The sequence below is a fragment of the Nematostella vectensis genome, chromosome 11 (genome assembly GCF_932526225.1).
Source record: "Nematostella vectensis chromosome 11, jaNemVect1.1, whole genome shotgun sequence".
Classification (NCBI taxonomy): Eukaryota; Metazoa; Cnidaria; class Anthozoa; order Actiniaria; family Edwardsiidae; genus Nematostella; species Nematostella vectensis.
In genome coordinates this window covers 7032339-7047288 of record NC_064044.1, presented here as the reverse complement: position 1 = coordinate 7047288, position 14950 = coordinate 7032339, and the positions used below count along the sequence as shown (strand labels likewise).

Below are 14950 nucleotides of genomic sequence, written 5' to 3'. Positions count from 1 at the left end.
TTTAACATAGAGCGATAATAATAAAGATAATTATTATAAAAAGATTTAAAAAGTCATTTAAAGACATGATGTGCACGGTATATCCAGCCAAACATTTTTTTTTGTTGCCCCCTGGATACGGGCCTGCTACAGCTGGTCTGTAGTTGTTTTAGTCAGAACATGAATACAAATACATGACTAACAAAGGCAATTGCTATCATATTCCTGATAAAGGCTTGTCTAACAGTTATTATCTTCATACACCTATTACCATGCTGTTATCATGTCACAGTTCTCAAAACCAATCAAGAACACTTTATTTGTCATAATAAATATTAACACCAGTAATTATATGGCCATTATTTCCCCAGACATCGAACTTGGTTGTAGTGCACTTTACGATGCGGAACTACACAAGGGCAAGTCTTAAAGCTCTTTGTTAATGAGCAGACAGCTTGGATATCTCTAGAAGTGTAGGAGAATAATCTTCATTAAACACTGAAAGCATAATAACCACAGACTACTAATAACAGCAATGTCGTCATCAATGTCAAAATTGCTTGTGTTAATGCTCTGATTTTTCTATGGTATTTTACGGTGCAGTGTTTTGAGCAAGAATGTACAGCTCTTTGATAAAAAGGTTTTAAAAACTGTTGCATTAAAATTGTTTGATCAAACAACCTAACTATACCCACATTGCTTATTTTACTAAGCACTTGTCTTCCTGAATTTTGGACTACAAAAAGAATCTACTGTACTCTACTCACCTACTGTCAGTGCATTGAATTATCAAGATAGTCATAAAATAAGCCCTTGGAAGTTATTATATTAGATGAATTTAAAAACTGTAGTGACTATCAGTTTCATGCACCGATATCAGACAACTGTGCTGCAGTTATTGGGTTCCTGATCACTGAACCATAAGAATTGCATTTTGGTAAAATCGCATGTGCAACAGATGCAAAATTACCAACAAGCAAGCCTTAAGGCTCTCGGATTGAAAGATCTGAGGTGTGCAGCTCTATCTTGTTTGAAAACAAACTGAATACATCAATTACTAGGGGCTTGCTGCTGCTCTTGAAGCTGAGAGATTCCAAGGTCTGTCCACTTCTGATCTTGCTCTTTCAAGGAGTCCATATTACAGTGGTCTAGATGGAGACAGACATTAAGTACATTGAAAGCTCAAAACTTGATCTTTATCATTAGCAGTCAGGATATAAAAAGTAGGCCATGTGAATGACCTTTAGAACTTGACCAATTAAATTCAACTTGTAAACAACCCTTGGCAATCCAGCCAATCAAGTGCTCATTCGACAACACTTGGAAAACTTGCAACACTCTGTCATTTCTGATCAAGTCAAACTTTGATTGGTGAAAACTGTATACCTCAAAGAATTTATAATTGGGGTCATGGTCAGGGGAAAGGAGAGATTCAAAACTAGAACAAACTTACTATCACTGTCGTCAACTGGAGGGAGTTCAAACTCTGGTACTGCGATATCTACACATGAAAAGATGGTAGGTCAAAATATTTCTGCCAAAAATATGACATAAAATTTGAACAGTAGCTTCTCCGACACATTTTTATGTTCTGGGTCATGTGACCATGTGAGGAGTCAGATGACATCATCACTTGTGTCATTTATGTCTAAAACCTTTATGTTGAAAGTTCCAGGAGATTTGACAAAACACAGAGGCTTTTATAAAACAAACGCATTTCCCTAGCAACGGACTCAAAAGATAGTACCATAGGCCCTTAAGGCTGAATCTTAAATTTTAGTGTATATAAAAATATTACCCTATGAGTTATAAGGAAGGGAATTACTAATGATCAATAGCAATAATAAGGTTGTTACTATGAGCAAAATTTAATTCTGCATTTGAGAACACATCAGGACTAAAAATGGACTAAAAAGCATGTTCTTAAAAGTTGGTGAAATATTGTCGGAATACAACTAGGCAGATTAGGGCGTTGTGTGAATAGTTTCGGCTCTATTAATGAGAATCATTATTTATTTTTCTCACCGTCTTTTGGTAGTTGGTCAGTTTTCCAGGCATCATCTATCACATCCAATAATCTTCCATCGCGATGTGCATACGACCATTCGCCGTCCTACAAGCGAAAACAAGCCATAATCATGGACACATCTCAAGAACTTGGCCGCAATATTTGCAGGGTTTGCACTAAGAGAAGATCTCGAGGGGGCAATTTTACTCGAACGAATTATAAAAATTCGAAGCTCTTTAACTCCATGCGTTCCTTATTGAAGGTAGAGTTATGACTACAACCTTTCTTTACTAAAAGTATACGATATTTTCCTACCTTCGACATTATAAATTGACCTCGATGAAATGTGCTTACTTGCAAACTTTTAATCAGGAATGCGCGCGCGGTCCGAATCCGGCAGGCGTTCCATGTTTATAACGTCAATGCACACTGGCACCCAGACTTCAAGAAGAGAAATATCCAAAAAAGGTAAAAGAAAGACAAGAAAACACCTTTTTGTCTAAATTAATTACCACTAAGTACTTTATTGTCAGTATAAACGTCATATGGGTGTTTTTTCACGTTTCAACCACCAAAGATTAGAGAACAATATCACCCACCCCCGCAACGTCTAAAATGATGCGGTTCGGGGAAACCCCAGGGGACCCAGGAACAATTACGAAACGCGCCAAGGCGGCTTCGATCTCAAACATGGCGGATGTGGAAGACGTAGACGCTGAAGTCGAACAATTAAAGTAAGTTTACGAGGGTTTTCTCTAAAAAAGTTATCAATGTTGAGGCTTTACCTTAAAATCTATTCCAATATACTTTAATGGTTTCGATATGAGGAGCATCTGAGGTTAGTGGAATTATTTTTTGGAGAATTTGTAGACTGTGTTGGTGAACAGCTGTTTGCTAAATGAAAAAGCTTTTTGATTGAAGATCTTGAGGAAACCTCCACTTGTTTGGAGGAGAACAGCGCTTAGCCTTTATTCCCTTACTATTTGCTCTTCTCGCAGACTTATCTTAAAAAAACCCTTGTTATTTCGCTCCGAAAGCCATTGGAAAAATAACCTGACAAAGGTTTTGTTTTCATATCAAATATAAAGTACAAGAAGCGATTGATAATTTAACAAGGAATTGTTTATCGTCCTTCATGATCCATTAAACACAAGCAAAAATAACTTATATAGATTGATAAAATTCGGTTAAAGGAAAAGATATCGTTTTTGCAACTAAAGTGTATAACCACGTTTTTAGACAAAATGTAACTATGTAACCTTATATCTGAAAGATTAAAATATCGTAAGCGCAAAAGAAACGCGAATTAGAGACGTAAATTGATGGATTTTAAGCCATTTGTACATTAAACCAACTTTTTATTTTCATTTATTAACATTAATTCAAATAATATTTGTATTCCTATTCCTGTTTTAGATATTAGATCTGATTATTTTATTGTTTAATACATTGATAATGAACTTGTATGATAATAAATCCAGTATGCCATTTCTGTGGATTATTCTATTAATTGCCTTCAATCTATTGCCAGCTGGTACCATGGGAACATCAGTCGACATGTCGCCGAGGGCCTACTCATGGCTAATGGAATGGACGGTAGTTATTTATTACGTGACAGCACAACTAACAAAGGGGAATACTCCTTAACATGCAGGTATAGTGTGGCTTCTCTAGAAGTATGCATTTTTTAAAAATAAAAACAAAGGGAGGGGTGCAGTTGAAAGGGGGTGAAGGGAGGGGAGGAAGTTAAGTCCACTTCAGTTGTGATTGAGGCCAACATTTCTCTCTTTTGATTCACCATTTTTTAACCAAAACCAGGGGATTCTAAATTGTAGACTACTGTAAATAATTGTTTTAGCACTCAGTTTCCAACAAGCCCCCTAGTTCAAATATGCAGTCCCAGTATGCGCAAAATATGAAATAAGTTCCCCTTTACCCTTAAAATAAGTATCCCTTACCACCCAAAGAAATGTAAGGCTTATTGCACCCTTTCATTACTATTTTTAATTTGAACAAAAAGCAACACATTAAACTATTTGTTATAGTTGTTGTATGATTTCTTACTATTTCGATTATTTAACTTGATTAAACTTAAAATAAACTCTCAACTTTGAAATAACCGTTTGGTTTCAAATTAACACCCCACCATTTCCCCTTATTTATTTTGTTTAATTCAAAAGATGGAAATTCAAATGATAAACATAAGTAGTCTCAACCTATAGTTATTCTAAAAGCAGACATGAGAGTGAAGGCATTCCTCACTACTGATTTATTAGATTAACATAGAGTAGTACATAGTGCAATTAAAGAATATTTCTGTTATAGCAATCATTTCCCTTGGTGACAAAGAAGTCCAATTTTTTATACTCTCCTTTTTATAAACTATTTAAAACTGGTGCACAAAATGTCTTTGCTCTTACAGATGTGCAGACTCAGTAAAGCATTTTCAGATTGGCCGAGAAGGGCATCATTACACATTTGGAATGGGCAAATTCACAACTCTTAATGAATTTGTCCAACACTTTGAAAATAAGCCTCTCGTCGGAGGTGAATCAGGTACAGTATGAGTGAGGTTTTGTTGTATTCAATTCTTTTTTCCTAAGCTGTCATATTTGTAGATGTTGTCAGAGAGGTACTACAAGTGTCCATTTTTCTTATGTACTTTCCTTAGAAATGCCATTGAGTGCACAGCTAACCCCCCCCCCCCCCCCCCCACACACACACACACAGTTGACTCCTCCAAAAAAGTTACATATATGCCTCTTCTATCCCTTAGGATGTTAAATTAGCCCAAATGCTAGGGCCATTTTTTAAGTTAGCAATCCCAATGGCTGTCTCAAGGTGGTTGTGGGCAAAAATAGATTTATTTGATAGCAGAAGATTGTTTGTGTGTTTCCCATCAAGTATAGAAAACCTGAAAAAATCTCTGATAAGAGGGTTGTAATATTTTTATTTGGTCATCTCTTAGATGTAAAAATTGATGTCCACAATACCCTATCCGCTATCCCTAATTGTTGAATTGTAATTTCGCAACAAGCATGCACGGCTTGTTTAGGAAAAGGCTTGTTTAGGAAAAGGCCCCCCTTCAACTGAGGTGTGGTACAAGAAAATTTAAAATATATAGTTATCAGTTCGTTAACCTGTCAACTTCGTTTTTTCATGGAAAATGTTACATTGGATCTTCTGTATAATTATCACAGCAAAAAAAGTCGAGTTTGCACCTAGTGCAGACATGTGGAATATCCGGGGCAAATTTGTAATATTCCATTTGTCTGCGCGCGTCTTGCCCGAGAGAACATTCTGTGTCTTACACAGGTCTTACACGGGTAGAAGGGAGCGATAACGTACCATATCCGCACGTCTTCCTACCTATGATTATTAGGCGCTTACTAAAGTATTCGCCTTGTCTTCCGCTAGTATCCGCTAGCGTAAGCGCGTGTTTTCCGCAGTGCAGACAAGGTGATTATATGTGCATACCTAAATATTCCTTAGGTTTTCCTATGGGTGATTATCTGCCCTTACTAGAGTATTCGCTGCGTCTTACGCTAGTATCCGCTAGCGTAAGCGCGTTTTTTCCGCAGTACAGACAAGGTGATTACATGTGCATATCTAAATATTCCCCTAGTTTTCCTATGGTATTCTTCCGCAGTGCAGACAAGCGCTTTCGCTAGTATTCGCTGGCGCAAACTCGTGTCCATCAGGCAAACGTGGTGATAATTTGCGTTTGGAGACAGTAAAACTTTGGACATAATATTCATGTTAAAAATAGTTTATTAACAATTTTTTTACATGTAAGTCAGTGAAATGTAAAATACAAGTGCATAATGTCTTCAGAATAACAAATCCCATAACATTCTTCTGTAGAAGTAGATGGGTTGCTAAGCCAGTGATAAAATCATACAATCATGTAAATACGTTCTATAGCTAATTTCGCGTTACATCAATAATCAGCACTTAGTGAGGCAGTCCTAAGTATCAGTACTACTATTTGTATTTAAAAACAAAGAAAAACAAAACAAGAGCAACACATTAGACAGCAAAAGTGATAAAAGTTCATTGTTATCCAGCCTAGTTTTTATATAGACTATTTTATATAGACTAAACCAACATCTTGATTGCGGGGGCTTGCATGAGATCTATCAGTCGGCCTACAAAAAAGGGCATAGTACTGAGACAGCCCTTACGCGCATACAAAATGACATTCTGAGAGCCATTGATGATGGGCAAAGATGCTATGAGTTAGTTAGTTAGTCTAGGCTAGCTAGTTAGTTAGTTAGTCAGTTAGTTAGTTAGTTAATTAGTTAGTTTGCTAATTAGTTAGCTAGTTTAGTCTAAGTTACTAAGTTTTAAATACTTTATATAAAATATTGTTACCTTAATTTTTATATTGTAAAGCGCCACTGGATTCATAGTAGAAGTGGCGCTATAAAAATCGATTATTATTATTATTACAATGCTCAGGAATACTCTACACAGCAAAATTGATAAGTTTATAAATAGTATCCTCAGAGCTAATAATCTCTTTACTGAGTGATGAACCAGTAGCGTGTCAGCTGCTGATTAATAGCTTGGTATCGCACTACCGAAGCCTCGAACGAAATATAAATCATAACAGAATAAGTTCTTTGTTTGCTTCGCTGTTATCCAAAAAAATTAAAGGTTATTGGCTTATCTCCTTATAAATAAATAGCTTGGCTAAATGGTATTGTAAGTTTAATAATTTAGTTTGTTAGGACATTGTTTCAACCGTTATCGAAGCTTTCCCCTCTGAATATCCTGACCCACAAAATATATTCTTAACTCACCATTAACTTTATAATATGCATTCCACTGTATCTGCGTCATGAAGAAGATAGGAATTCGAGGTAGAGGCAAAACACAAAGTTATAACACGCGTAACGCTGAGGCGGTTAACCGTTAACCAACTAAGACCGCCAAAATTTTGAAATGAAATAATCCGCTGGCCCCTGTACCGGTTTTGCTATAAGTACAAATATTTGCGAATACATGCGGAAGACTTGGGAATATTCCAGATCTTACACTGTAGAATATTCGAGCAGACACGGTGTCCACCTCTTGTCTTACCACCTGGGAAGACTTGCGGAAAACAGGAGTTTACACGCGTGAATTATTAGGGGAAGACATGCGAATACGAACAAAAGGGGGGTTACCAAAGGGGGGTTATGAAGACATGCGAATATGCGTGTAAGAAATGGGGAATATACCAGATCTTACACTGTAAAATATTCGAGCAGACGCGGTGTCCACCTCACGTCTTACCACGGGGGAAGACTTGCAGAAAACCCGAGTTTACTCCCGTGGATTATTAGGGGAAGACTTGCGAATGCGAACAGAAGGGGGGTTACCAAAGGGGGGTAATGAAGACATGCGAATATACGCGTAAGACATGGGGAATCTTACACTGTAGAATATTCGAGCAGACGCGGAGTCGACCTCATGTCTTACCACCGGGGAAGACTTGCGAAAAACACGAGTTTACACCCGTGGATTATTAGGGGAAGACATGCGAATACGAACAAAAGGGGGGTTACCAAAGGGGGGTTATGAAGACATGCGAATATGTGCGTAAGACATGGGAAATTTACCAGTTCTTACACTGTAGAATATTCGAGCAGACGCGGAGTCGACCTCATGTCTTACCACCGGGGAAGACTTGCGGAAAACACTAGTTTACACCCGTGGATTATTAGGGGAAGACATGCGAATACGAACAAAAGGGGGGTTACCAAAGGGGGGTTATGAAGACCTGCGAATATGTGCGTAAGACATGGGAAATATACCAGTTCTTACACTGTAGAGTATTCGAGCAGACGCGGTGTCCACCTAATGTCTTACCACCGGGGGGAAGACTTGTAGAATACACGAGTTTACACCCGTGGATTATTAGGGGAAGACATGCGAATACGAACAAAAGGGGGGTTACCAAAGGGGGGTTATGAAGACATGCGAATATGTGCGTAAGACATAGGAAATATACCAGTTCTTACACTGTAGAATATTCGAGCAGACGCGGAGTCGACCTCATGTCTTACCACCGGGGAAGACTTGCGGAAAACACGAGTTTACACCCGTGGATTATTAGGGGAAGACATGCGAATACGAACAAAAGGGGGGTTACCAAAGGGGGGTTATGAAGACATGCGAATATGTGCGTAAGACATGGGTAATATACCAGTTCTTACACTGTAGAATATTCGAGCAGACGCGGTGTCCACCTCATGTCTTACCACCGGGGAAGACTTGTAGAATACACGAGTTTACACCAGTGGATTATTAGGGGAAGGCATGCGAATACGAACAAAAGGGGGGTTACCAAAGGGTGGTAATGAAGACATGCGAATATGTGCGTAAGACATGGGGCATATTCCAGATCTTACACTGTAGAATATTCGAGTAGACGCGGAGTCGACGTCATGTCTTACCATTGGGGAAGACTTGTGTAAAACACGAGTTTACACCCGTGGATTATTTGGGAAAGACATGAGGTAGACACTTAGTATGCACCTTGTCTTCCATGTCGTGTAAATTAGATGCATACTCGCATCTTCCACGTGTCTTCACACGGTGTATATTAGGGTATTACTTGTTGTAATTTATAGTCTTGAGTATATTCGGAGAATACTTAGGGAAGACACGGGAATATTTACCCCTAGGGGGAAGACGCAAGGAAGACAGAGGCAGATTTCGAATCTTACTTAAATCTGCCCTTGGGAGTATATCTGAGAATACTCGACTTTTTTTGCCGTGTATATATTTAAGAAGAATGTATACTTATATCTTTAGTATAGCCTGCAATGCAGGCCCGGTGTTTTTACAGCGAAAAACTAGCCTCAAGTGCATCATGGCTGCCATCTTGTAGAGGAAGGGAAACTAATTTTACATTCTGTTTGTTTTTCAGGAGTTTTAACCCTTTTGAAATATCCATATCCAAGAGACATTGATGAGCCATCAACGTACGAAAAAGTGAGAGTTCATGCAGAGTGGGGTAAAAACCGTGCAGGCCAATCCCCAACAGAAGGACATATACAATCTGTGAGTCACATACAAACTATATTTATAACCATTCAGGGCCGAAGCAGGGGGGTAGGGCATTGGGGGCACGGGCCCCCCCCCCCAAATATTTTAAAAAAATTATAAGAAAATGACTAGTAGGGGAGTGGCTGTGACCCCTTATTTTCTTATTTTTTCTGTATTGTGCCCCACCTATATTTCTAGGCCTGCTACAGCTCTGCCTTTATTGCCTTGGTACTGTTAGTCTCAGCAAAAAAAAAAATTATTACAGAAAATTTTATTTCCCTATTTCATTTTCCAAAATTCCTATCCGAAATCTTTTTATGAAAAGTAGTTGCCTCTCCCATACATTTCTTTTTGAATTTTGATAAAGATAGGAGGAAGGCTGGAGTGCCCATGCTGATTATGTCAATGTTAATGTTAATGGTCTGGAGAAAAGTGAACAACCATCACTGAACATACAGTACAGCCTGGAAGAAACTTAACAATGTCGCACATTTTTTTTAACTTGATTTCGAAGACAAAACTGTAATATTCAATCTAGATTCCATGTACAAAATTTACTTCAGTCCTCAGTTCTTCTTTCTTCGTTCTTCTACCCATCTATTTATACCTATCCATTCACCATCTTTGTTTATTTTATTTCTTCCTAAAGTTTGGATCTAAAGAAGGATACCTCACAAAATTGGGAGGAACAGTTAAGGTGAGTATTTTTTTGCATGTTTATTTTTTAAATTTTTCACTATGATTTTCTCTTGAAAAAATATTTAAATTAAATGACACAAACCTTAAACTAGGTGGTTTCTGTCCCATTCTTATGTTTACCAACACTGCAGTTGTTACATTCATTTCAATTAAATATCATATCTCCTTTATATGACTCTACTATTTCTTATGAAATAATGGTAAACGTTACATTGAACTAGTTTAACTAAAAAAATGCACTTATTAATGCAATCACTAGGTATTCATATCCTTCACACTTTAAAATGTTAAACAGATGTTTTGATCAGTTTTCCACATGTAAGACACTCTAAATTTTGTTAAGTTTGTATTATTATTTTCATTTTACCCCTGACATATGATGATCACTTTCCTGCAATCTCTCCGACCATTGGGGCTGCTCTGTCTTTTATAGAAAGTGAGTCAAAGTGATTATTTGAATACCATTATAAAAAAAAGTAAGCCAGTTTCATAATCATTCTCAGTACAGTTCATGTCTAAAGAAATCAGGGATTTCTTTTTCTGGCTGGTCCTACTTTGTTAACTATAGCAGAAGGAAGCTGGTGTGAGAAAATGAAAAAAAAATGATTATAAAACTGGTTTATAATAAAATACTGTACCTAATACCATTTGAATTCATTAAAAACAGATAATAATGTCAAAACACAATTAATGATTTTTCAAATTGATCATATACACATTGAAATAAAATGTCACTTGATAAAATGTCGCATGATAAAAGTTTAAAAAAATAAACTTTAAATTCCATTAGGTTAATATTTTATAACAATATAAACCTTACCCTCCTGCGCAGAGCTTTTTGTGTCGCTCGTTTTTTCAATTTTGTATGTTCCCTTTTAAATATTGAGGAGTAAGGCTGTAGTGTGTTTGGTTCAATTGATAGCAGCAGCATTATAGTGATGAACATAATTATAATGTTGATGATAATCTGACGATAGTAATAAATATAATCTTGATGCTTGCTGTTTTGCAGAACTGGAGAACAAGATGGTTTGTACTGATCAAGAATGAGTTGAGATATTATAAGACAAAAGGCGTAAGTAAAACTGTAGAGAAATACAGCATGGAGCCAGACTCGGCGTTTATTGTATTTAAAGCTATTACATCAGAATATAAATCACAAGTATGTGCCAAGTTACTGTAGACAGAAACTTACATTGAATTGAATCTGTCTCGCTAATGTCACATATTAACTGATATAGAAATTTATTTTGAAATGTGAGTTTCCTGTGGTTATTTCTTTCATCTACTCATCCATCTGTCAACTCTCTCACATCAGGGAGGTCTCAAGATTTTGGACCCCTTCTTCCACTCTCCCGCGTTGAGCACAAAATCTCCCGCTTTTTTGCGATTTTTATCGCTTCCAAAAAATAATTCTATAGAAAACCGACATTTTGCCTATTTCCCATTAGAATAATTCCCTTGGGAGCGCAATTTATCTAAAACCCTTGTGAGATATATAAGTGGATTTGTGAGCAAGAGCCTTCTATACGACAAACGCCCATGAGGGTATACCCACCCCTTCCCCAAAAAAAGATACTCCACCCCTCCCCCCAAGCCTTAAGATTTTTGGAGGTTGACAGGCATGCTTATCATACTATGGTTTTGAAGTGGATACTGACTACTGCCTATTTATTACGAACTACAGACATGAAAGGACAGACTGTAAGACTAGGAAAAATACAGATCAACCAAGGAAACATAAATCATACCCTATACACCTAAGAAAATACAATACCTTTTATTTGTTTAATATTAATCATGTTTTATTATTACAGGATAGAGAACCAATCAAAGTTTTAGATCTGGAGGCATGTTATGAAGTGGCAAAAGATGACTCTCAAAATAAAGCTAACTGTTTTAGGTAAGATTACATTATGTTTGGTTTGTTTAAAAGATTGGGTCACTGAACTGTACTTTGTTACCACCATGGATAGCATACCCATTAGCAAAATCAATCATCTTATAAACACTATAAGCTGAGAAAAACAGGCACTGAAGACAGCTTTTTCTGGAAGGATTCAACATTGTCAATTGTGTTCTTGTTTTGTTGTTTATGTGCACTCCTCTCTTGTCTGCAAAAGAAGCAGTGTAATCTTCTTACAGTGCAACCATTAAAACCGTGAACACCTAAAAATATGTGTTTTTTTTAAATGTTTATTTTCTTCTGACAAATCAGACGCCAAAATTCAGAAACTGAGACTTGTTGAGTTATGTTTCTAATTGACTGTTTGAATATCTCATGAGTGATTGGTCGAAAAAACATTCCTTACATATTTCCAGTGTTCACCGTTTTCTTGATCTTGCTGTAAAGAATCGCAAAATCCTCTCCCATTGTGATATCTATGACTGGTTACACATGCTACAAACAACCACAGGGAGAAATCTTTCTTAACCATAAACCCTGTGTTTCTCTTACAGAATTGTAATGCCATATAGGACATTTTACTGCTTTGCAAATTCCGCCCAAGAAGCTGAAGACTGGATTAAAATGCTGCAATGGAAGCTGGTGAGAAATAACTGTCTGTCAAATAAATTGTGTAGTAATGGAATTGGTCATGCTACATTTTAATCTCTTTTCATTGCTCCACAGGAGAATTTGTCTATTGGGAAAAAGCGTCAGTCATCTGTTAGATAACACAACAAATCTAGGTTGACAGAACTAGACTATACTTTGTTTGCATTGTCACTATTTGTCAACTCATTGATGGAGGAACCGAGGAGGTGACCTCTCTTTGGGGCTTAATGGGGATAATTCTTTGTATAAATGATATTCAAGGTCTTTCCCTTTACTGTACTTTCTTTTTTCATAACCCTTTTTGAAGGTCACCATCTAATTGTCCAGTCTACGAATTCCACTGTTCTTGGAAAGGTATACAAAGGATGTATAAATACGGCAAAAGTCTAGCTAATTAATGGCAAGAAACCATTTGAACAAACTAAGAATACTACACTTGTGGATTTATGTGCATTTATGTTCACTTATTAATTCTGTGTTGTGACCACAGTAGAATTTTAAAACTGGACTATAACCTTTTCATTTATTGTCAAAGTGTTTTGACAATATTTTTAAGGTGATTGCAAGCAAAGAATGAATATACTAGCTTAATACATGTATGCAACAGTTTATAGGAGGAGAATTGCTTGTCTTTGTCTCAATTCTTACAGGGGTGGATCTGGGAACGTCGATAAATGACACATGGCAGAAGCCAAATATGTGGTTTTAGCCCCAATACATTTCTTCTAAAATCTTAGTACAAAGGGGGTGGGGAGTTAACACTGTACCCCATGGACCCACAATGCCTTGCTGGAGTATAATAGAAAAAAGTATGATATTGTAAATTATATAAATGTAGAAAGCATGTGTGTTTGATAGGACATCTAGGGAAATATATATAGAAAGAAGTATTAAATTAATCTTTTATCAATATTCAATGTACTGTGGAACACCATTAACATTAACCCTTAAAAAAATGAGGGTATTTAGGGAACTCATAGTCTTTTAAAAGTCCCCACGAGAAAGGAGTGTTTAACACTGGGGAGTTTATAGTTTAAATTTGCATGTTAGTAGGGGGTTTAAGTTATTGGGATTCCACTGTAAAATCTGAATTTCTGTAACAACTTACTGACACAACCTTAAAAAGTGCTAATCAAATCATAAAATATAATTGATCTTGGTTGACTGAATTTTGAGCAAATTATTTATGATTTGGTATCTACTGTATATTTATTAATTGATTCTAACATCCCTTGATAAGTACTAAAGCGACAAAATTCTTTTTGAATTGCGAAAGCCCTAGTAGCCTGGTTTCTTTTCAGACACTCCAAGATGGTTTGCTTTACTTCCCCTCTGATCACTGAAGTTCTGATAAATCAGTGTAATAGTCTAGGGTTTCCCTGCCTTGAACATAAATTTTAATTAAGACAAATTGAGTCAGAAAAATATCTTGTGTATGATGATGATTTTTATCTTTTTAAAATTTGACAGTTGTCTTATAATTGTGTACATTACAATCAATATGATTTATGAAAATGAATAATAAACTTAAATATTAAAACATCACCAAGCATTTGTTTTGGCCCCAACTCGTTTCATTACATGATCTTACATAAGAAACCTGCTAGAATTAGGGTATTGTGACATACAAAAAGTCTTGACTTACTATGGTTATAAAAAGTTCGCTATGATATTTTATGATATCCCCTTAATAGTGTTCTGCTTACATCAAGATTCAAGTATTCAAATTAAAAGAAGGCACATTCCAGTGTGCATATTCTGGCATGGGCACATGGTGCATATGAAGCGGCAACAGGCCAGAGTATCGACCCATTGGTTTAGCGATATCAACCTCAACTCCTCGCGCCCGCAACCTCGCAAGGCTGGCCTCGGTTACGTCCCTACAGTCTTTAACAGCCAGGAACTTAAGCTTGCTACAATATTCCCCAATATGGGATATAGCCGGGTTTGAGACACGCCAACATCCGCATAGTCCAAGATCTGTTAAACTCGGACACAAACGGCCAATGGCCCGGACAGAGTCATCGCTTATGCTGTAACAGCCATTAAGAAGAATGACTTTAAGTTTGTTGCAAAATGACGCGAGAGAGCACACGGAATGATCAGTTATTTCCCAACATCCTGTTAAATCGACGATTTCTAAGTCTTTGCAACACAAGGACACTTGGATTATCCCATCTGGGGAAACCCATCGACACTCTGACAATCGAATTTCTTTCAATAAAGGGCAAAACTCGGCAATCGTGAAAGATGTAAGATTAGTAAGAGTAGAGCAACCACTTAGATCAAGCACTATGAGACGTGGATTTCTCTGAAGAATATCCTTCAATGCATCCTCTTTTAAAGGGTTCTTGCAGTTTTTAAGTACAAGCTTTTGCAAACTTATATTTTCTCGAGTAATTATCCGCAGAGCTTCTGAAGTCAACCTTGTTTCGCCACTGAAGTCCAAACTCGAGCTCGTTTTAAAATACACGGAGCACATTTCATGGAACGTTCGACAAACCCGACGCAAAAGGAATACCTGAGATAGCTTGAGGTGCGAGAGAATATGTGAAAACACTACATCTTCCCATGGGAGATCGAAAAATTCAGCACGACTTCTAACAATGTCCTCCATCTTGGAATCGATCAGGGGACCCGAGAGTGTTACCATCACGGATCATCATTGG

At 37.0% G+C, this 14950-nt stretch overlaps 3 protein-coding genes across 4 annotated transcripts; 1 reads left to right on the top strand and 2 right to left on the bottom strand.

The window, feature by feature from the left end:
* Window positions 1-274: 274 nt before the first annotated feature.
* LOC116613085 (anaphase-promoting complex subunit 13) lies at window positions 275-2415 on the bottom strand. Its single transcript, XM_032373701.2, has 4 exons — window positions 2303-2415; window positions 2005-2092; window positions 1433-1480; window positions 275-1127 (listed from the first exon to the last, which is right to left on the bottom strand). Exons 1-4 carry the CDS (start codon window positions 2309-2311, stop codon window positions 1030-1032), a joined length of 243 nt encoding a protein of 80 aa, XP_032229592.1. The 5' UTR covers window positions 2312-2415; the 3' UTR covers window positions 275-1029.
* Window positions 2416-2569: 154 nt separating this feature from the next.
* LOC116613083 (dual adapter for phosphotyrosine and 3-phosphotyrosine and 3-phosphoinositide) lies at window positions 2570-13826 on the top strand. Of its 2 annotated transcripts, XM_032373697.2 has the most exons (10): window positions 2570-2721; window positions 3519-3641; window positions 4410-4543; window positions 8907-9040; window positions 9675-9722; window positions 10158-10160; window positions 10737-10799; window positions 11542-11627; window positions 12185-12272; window positions 12357-13826. In XM_032373697.2, the coding sequence occupies exons 1-10, from the start codon at window positions 2603-2605 to the stop codon at window positions 12399-12401; spliced, it is 843 nt and encodes a 280-aa protein (XP_032229588.1). In that variant the 5' UTR covers window positions 2570-2602; the 3' UTR covers window positions 12402-13826. The 2 variants fall into 2 exon arrangements, with proteins under 2 accessions (XP_032229588.1, XP_032229589.1); XM_032373698.2 differs by lacking the exon at window positions 10158-10160.
* Window positions 13711-14940, bottom strand: LOC5505272 (F-box/LRR-repeat protein 15). Its single transcript, XM_001626059.3, has one exon. It carries the CDS (start codon window positions 14932-14934, stop codon window positions 13996-13998), a length of 939 nt encoding a protein of 312 aa, XP_001626109.3. The 5' UTR covers window positions 14935-14940; the 3' UTR covers window positions 13711-13995.
* Between the last annotated feature and the right edge of the window lie 10 nt (window positions 14941-14950).